Here is a 6623-nt window from a genome sequence, read left to right as displayed (position 1 = left end):
AATTTGGCACGGGGAAAAAAGCATCCAGATTGAAATTAAAAAGTAAAACTGTCTTTATTCACCAATCTTGTACTTAGAAAACCTTAAGGAATTCATTGAAAATTAGATTAAACAAGTGAGGTCACAGGATACAAGAGCGATATACAAAATCAATTGTATTTCTTGCACTAGCAACAACAGCCCAAAAAATGAAATTAAGAAAACGATTCCATTCTCAATAGCATAAAAAAAGACTAAAATATTAGGAATAAATTTAACCCCCCAAAAAGTACAATATTTGTATGCTGAAGACTATAAAACATTGTTGAAGAAAATTTTGAAAAGATTTAAATAGAAGGATACCCCATACTCATAGACTGGAAGATTTAATGTAATTATCATGGCAATACTCCCCAAACTGATCTACACATTCAACACAATCACTATCAAAATCCCAGCTAACTTTTTTATAGAAATTGACCAACTGATCCTAAAATTCTTATACAAATGTAAAAGACCCAGAATAGCCATAGCAATCTTGAAAAAAAAGACGAAGCTGGAAGATGTATACTTCCCGATTTCAAAACACACTACACATCCACAGTAATCAAGACAGTGTGGCACTGACATAAGGACCAACATAAATACAACTTTGAGTCTGGAAATGAACATCTCTGGCCAACTGATTCTTAAGAGAGGTGACAGACAATTCAACGGGAAAATAATAGTCCTTTCAATAAACGGTGCTGGAAATGAATATCCATATGCAAAATAATACATTTGGATGCTTACCCATGCCATACATAAGAATTAAAACGGATTACCTAAATTTAAGAGCTAAAATTATAAAATCTTTAGAAGAAAACATAGGAGCAAATCTTCGGTAATTCAGGTGAAGCAATGACTTCTTAGGTATAACACCAAAACACAAGAAATAAAAAAATTTAAGAGCTAAAATTATAAAATCTTTAGAAGAAAACATAGGAGTAAATCTTCGGTAATTCAGGTGAAGCAATGACTTCTTAGGTATAACACCAAAACACAAGAAATAAAAAACTTGGACTTCATCAAAATTAAAAACTGCATTTCAAAAAATGAGTTCATTCTGATATTTCCAATTAAATTTAATAGTTTTTACTTAAGCTTATCTGATTTTACAATTGTATATCTTTTATACTGAAATTTTTCATTCCTAATATTGTTATAATTACATATGCTTCATCTTATAAATAGTGGTAAAATAATGCCAAATTTATTAATAAAAACATAACAATGCAATTTAAGGTTCCTTTGCTGCTCGTCTTTTCCTATCCCATTGATACGGAGTCAAAACAGTAGTGTTTAAAGATACTAAAAATAATTCTTTGTGTGATTATAGCATGAACAATATACCCAGGTCCATTTGTTTTCAATTTTTAAGGAATGCTTTGGGGTTTTTTTTCTTTTTGACCTAATTGTTTCATAATTGTATAAAACACTTACACGGTTCTGTTTGAAACCGTATAAACCAGGAACATACAGATAAACCTTAACTGTCATTTCTGTCCCCTCTCACCCAGTCTCTTCCCTATTAGTAACCACTTTAATTTCGGGTTTATCCTTCTGCTATTTCTTTAAAAGCATAAATACACACACGTACTCATATCCTCCCATTCCTTCCGTAAAAGAGAGCAGTGCCATGCACTCCGTGCCCCCTTTCTGCCCTTTCACATGGCATCTCCTGGCCCTCACTCTGGGGCAGTGTTAGCCGTCTCCTCAAACCTCTCTATCGTTGCCTGGTAGTAACTCGCTGGGCGGCTGACCCATAACGTATTCAATCGGCCTCTGATGGGTGTTTGCACTGTTTTTAACCTTACTTTTTGTTACAAATACTCTTGTAATGAATAGCCTTGTAATGCCTCATTTTGTATTTTGCCAGCAAATTTGCAGATAGAATCCTAGACGTGGGATTGGTGGTCAAGGAGTGAATCACACATAATTTTGATAAGATACTGCTAACTTCTCCGTAGAGGTCGTACCATTTCTAACAACCTTGTAACCTCTTCCACTCCTGTCCGCCTACGGCTCATTCTCCCTCATATAAAATGCAAGTGGGGTCGCGTTACTCTCCTGCTTTAAAACTCCAGTGGCTTCCGTCTGCATTGAGAATAAAACCCAATGTCTTCCCAGTACCTATAAAAACTTAGATGATGTGGATCCTGCCTCTCTGTATCGGGATTAGGTTTGGTTATGAGCAAGAGACCCCAAAAACCAAAAGCTTAAACAAGATGGAGGTTTACTTCTCTGACACACAAGTCTGGAGGAAGACCACCCAAAGCTGGCACTGGGGTTCAGCTTCAAGAAGTCCTCGGGGCACAAACACCTTCCAGGCCATGTTCCCGGATGCCTAGGACCTGACTTCATCCCTGGGACCTAAAAGAGCAGGTAGGGTACCAGCCGATATGTGTGTTCCAAGCAGCAAAGTTGGAAGAATAAGGAAAGGGCAAGGGGCACATGCCTGCTGTTTTAAGGAAGATTCTTGGAAGCTCTACCTACTTCCTTATATGCTGCAGAAAATGTCATCTTTATTTTGGGCAGCCACGTGCCCAGCCAGAGGCCAGGAGACATCACGCCATGGAAGAAGTCTCTCCCGCAGTGTCCCATCTCATCTCACGTGACCCCCCTTTCACTCACTGGGCTCCAGCCACGGGGGTTCCCTTTGTTCCTCAAGCAGACCCAGCTCGTACCTACCTCGAGGCCTTTGCTCCTGCCAGTTCATCTGTCTGGCACGCCCTTCCTCAAACGACGTGGCTGGTTCCTTATCATCCAAGACTCAGCTCCAACGTCACTTCCTCAGAGGGACCTTCTTTGACAAGCCCCGTGCCACCCACCCTCTTTCATGTCACACACACTGCCTTCTCTGGAGCACTCACCTCCACATCCACCTTTGCCTCCCTCCACTGGAACAGGATTTCCACAAGACTGGGATTTTAGTCTTCACCGTTATACCCCTATTACCCAACACGATTCTAAGTCCACAGTCGACGCTTAAGATTGGCTGAATTAAGGAACGTTTGACTCCAAACCCCACGCTTTTCCTACCACCTCTGCTGCCCCTCATATATGTGAATACCACACTGCAGAAGTTAACCTCTGTGTTTAGAAAGACAGCCTATTCATGTTACTCTCCTCCAAACAAGATTCTTAAAAAAACATTGTTTCTAAAGTAAGACGAAACCTTCTTATGCTCAGTTAGTAATAAGAAGAGATTTCGATATTACCTCACTTGCTGATCTCATAGTTTCCACCTATAAAATGGACAAGTTGGTTAAAATTCATTTAGTCTACAGATATTTACCAAGCGTTCTGCTAAAGCAAAATTAGGGACATGAAAGTTAAACAAGAAAATCTTTGTTCTCAAAAGTAGCTCACAGGTGCCTTTCACCTCTACAATATGTAAAATCTATATAATTGTCGGCTTGTAAACTTTGTGCTGGAGAAAAAGCCCATGACTTCCCAGTCCTAAGACGTTAACTAAAGATCTGTCACCAAGACACTGATAAACGCACTGCTTCATTTTAAAAGTAAATATTTAATTCAACACTGCAATAAGAATTGAATATTAAAAACAGAAGCATATTAGTGGCTAGAAAAAATCTATATTCATCTTTAGTTTCTTTTGGAGAGGATTTTTTGATTGCTAGTCCTCTACAGCAAAATGGTGCTAGGAAAATGTCTTCACAAGACAGAACTCTCTGAATGCAAGTCTAAATACTTAAAAGGGATTAAAGGTTTTAAAGACCCAAACCAGAAAGTCAATATTAAAGATATCTCATTTGAATCCTAAAAGTTTGAAATAATAACCATCACATAGTTTTTAGAAAGATGAGGAACAAACAACTCAGCATTTTCTAGAGACTGGCGTCCCGGATCCACACGGGTGTCACACGAACACTTGGCTGTGGCTCGTCCACCACCACCTTCGCTCTCCTCGTATATTAGGTCCCTCTCAGCTTCCGCCCAGGCGGCTCCAGAGGCACTGTGAGGAAACATGAAGAGATGGATGTCCACTCCTCTGGCAGTCCCTCCCGGCTTGGCAATTAGGCAAATAATCAATGAGAAAAAGGTATATAATCCATTATTTATAGTCCCCACAAGGCCTCACTCAAGTTGAAAAATTGCCAGTTCTGTCAAATATGCCAATACTCCAATAAGGTATTTATGACACAGAATCTGGAAAAAAAAAGGGGGGGGAGACATTTAAAATTTTTAAAGAATTAATTATGATAAAGTAGTTTGAGATTTCATAAATATTCCAGGCTTGTTTTAAATTCCCTATCATCTGCTAGTTAAAAACGAAAATAAACCAAAACCATTGCTGTTCTAAGTCAAATAAATTTTGTTTAATGAAGACTTCTACCTTTAATTTACAACTATAGTCAATGGTGCTCAGAAGTAATTAGACTAGGGTTCTTACTTATTCTGGCTTCCACGCTTGGGCTATCTGCCTAAGGAGGAAGGGGAGGAAGGGGTATCCATGAACTCCTTGGACTTATATGCAAATTAAGTATCTACATTTTCTAGAAAGGGGGTCCATAATTTCTCTTTCAAAGGGATAAATTCCAAAAGTACCTTGTAGAAACCAAGAAGATGGCAGAAACCTGGTTAACACATTGACTTCAAACTTTTGCGAGTAGTACAGTGTTGCAGCTAAAAGCATAAGCTTTTGAGGCAAATGACTGGGTTCAAACTCCAACCCCACTTAGCTGTGTGATCTGAGGGAACCTGTTTATCCTGAGAGCTACGGTTCCTCTTTACAACACATGTAAAGTTACAAACTTTGTGTGTAGGTTGTTTTAAAAACTAAATGAGACAAAATGGGTAAAATGCTTAATAACACCTGAAACAACTTAATAAATGTTAGTTATCACCATGGCATTATCTAACCCTAGGAGCCACAGTTACTACCTTACATCATTAAGGGAGGCTTTTAGATTTAGAACGGACCAGATAAGATAAATGTTTCTGGACCACTCTCATATGCATATAGTTAAGAACATATAATATAAAACTTTTTAAATGCAGCTTAATAGAGTGTGGGCATATGGATACAAAATTCAAAAATATATAAGGACTTCTTGAACACTGAATTCTGAATTGCTAAAATGTACATTTTTTTTTCCTTCACGTCAAAACATCGTATTGTATAATCTTGCAAATTTTTTACTGTAAGCTATAGTAAAAAATAAATTTGACATCATGACCCAGTACAAATAAACGTATACCCTTACCACATGTGATACACTCTCATTTTCATATTTTCTATTCCATTTCTTTTGTTTGTTTTTTAAGCTGGTCTCTTGCCATCAAAAATATTTCCCAACCTGTCGCGTTGTGACCTCCAGTTTGAAGAGCACTGACGTAGTGCTCACAGAGGGTGACCTTCTTGGGACCTAAGAGATGAGCGTTCGAATCTTGACTCCTCTATCTTGCATGGGTCACTTAAGCCTATCCAGGCCTCAGTTTCCTCGTTCTGACCCTTTTCTCATTTAGAAAAAAAAGTGTAGCTCGCACAGGAATGCTACGTTTTCTAAGATTTGACATTTTCAGCGATCGAACTACTAAAAACAGTGCTATAAATAGGATGTCATTTGTTTCCAAAGACTATGGATGTACTAGAGCAATGTGAAAATAATAATAAAAGCGAGATATTTCATGGCGAACTTTGGGGGTCAGGTTGGGACTGTAATCCGCGAGTTATCTTGGGGCAAAGAAGAAAAGGTTAAAAATAAAATGTGGATGAAAACACCTAAACACAACATTGGTCTAAAGATTAGCATTAAGATACGTTAAACTCCTAGCACAGTGATAAAACCAATATTCACTGAGTGTTTATTGTGGTTGTATTTTAATATAGTTTAAACATATTTATATATTTTAATATATTTGAGTACCTAATCTCAGCTTATTTCTGATATTTCCTCTAATTAGGACTTTTTAAACAGTAAAACAATGTCTCTATTATTTCTTTCTCATTAGGGACAGAAAAGCCTAAAATATAAAGATGGTATCTTAGTTCTGTGTTTCTGGCTATAATTTTCTTACCTAACGCACAAATCCACTGTTATCTGATCATTATTTCAAAGACCGACAAGAAACAATTTTGAAAGTTTCAAAATTACTAGAAAATAATTCATATTATTACCAAAATCTGTAGCACAGAGCATATAGTATCCTTCCATAAAGCTCCGTCTAAAAGGCTGAAGACTTTGTAGTAAACCATTTATAAAGCATAAAATAAAATCTCTCTACTGTCTTGAATTGGCGACATTCAAATATGTTTCTTCCACGTGGAAAATGCAATTACTGTACATTTTGAAAACTATGCAACAATAAGGAAAAATCACTTAACTAGATTTGTTCAAACTGACCTTTATTTTTCCATCGGTATGTGCTGACGCTACAGATGTTGAAATGCGAACCAATCTTGTGGCTGATAAATGAATTCTGAAATGCCTATAGAAATGTGAATAAAGGCAGTCCATGAATAAGTCAACTTCTTCCTGGGTAACTTCCCCAGGTGTTTTGTGGACACTGTCCCACAAAGCTTTTGCATCCTCTGGATGTATGGCATAAGAAATGTCCAGACTTTGAGGGCTACAGGG

At 37.5% G+C, this 6623-nt stretch overlaps 1 protein-coding gene across 1 annotated transcript in view; it reads right to left on the bottom strand.

Annotated features, from left to right (window-relative positions):
* Window positions 1-1379: 1379 nt before the first annotated feature.
* CENPL (centromere protein L) overlaps window positions 1380-6623 on the bottom strand; it is a 13257-nt gene continuing 8013 nt past the window's right edge. Inside the window, exons 4-5 of the mRNA XM_023537589.1 lie at window positions 6390-6620; window positions 1380-4191 (exon numbers count right to left, since the gene is read on the bottom strand). Of these exons, the coding sequence (XP_023393357.1) occupies window positions 4120-4191; window positions 6390-6620 (303 nt within the window). The 3' untranslated portion in view covers window positions 1380-4119. The remainder of the gene's footprint in view (window positions 4192-6389; window positions 6621-6623) is intronic.

This window comes from Pteropus vampyrus, unplaced genomic scaffold (genome assembly GCF_000151845.1).
Source record: "Pteropus vampyrus isolate Shadow unplaced genomic scaffold, Pvam_2.0 Scaffold194, whole genome shotgun sequence".
NCBI lineage: Eukaryota > Metazoa > Chordata > Mammalia > Chiroptera > Pteropodidae > Pteropus > Pteropus vampyrus.
This window is presented reverse-complemented; position numbering and strand designations above follow the sequence as displayed.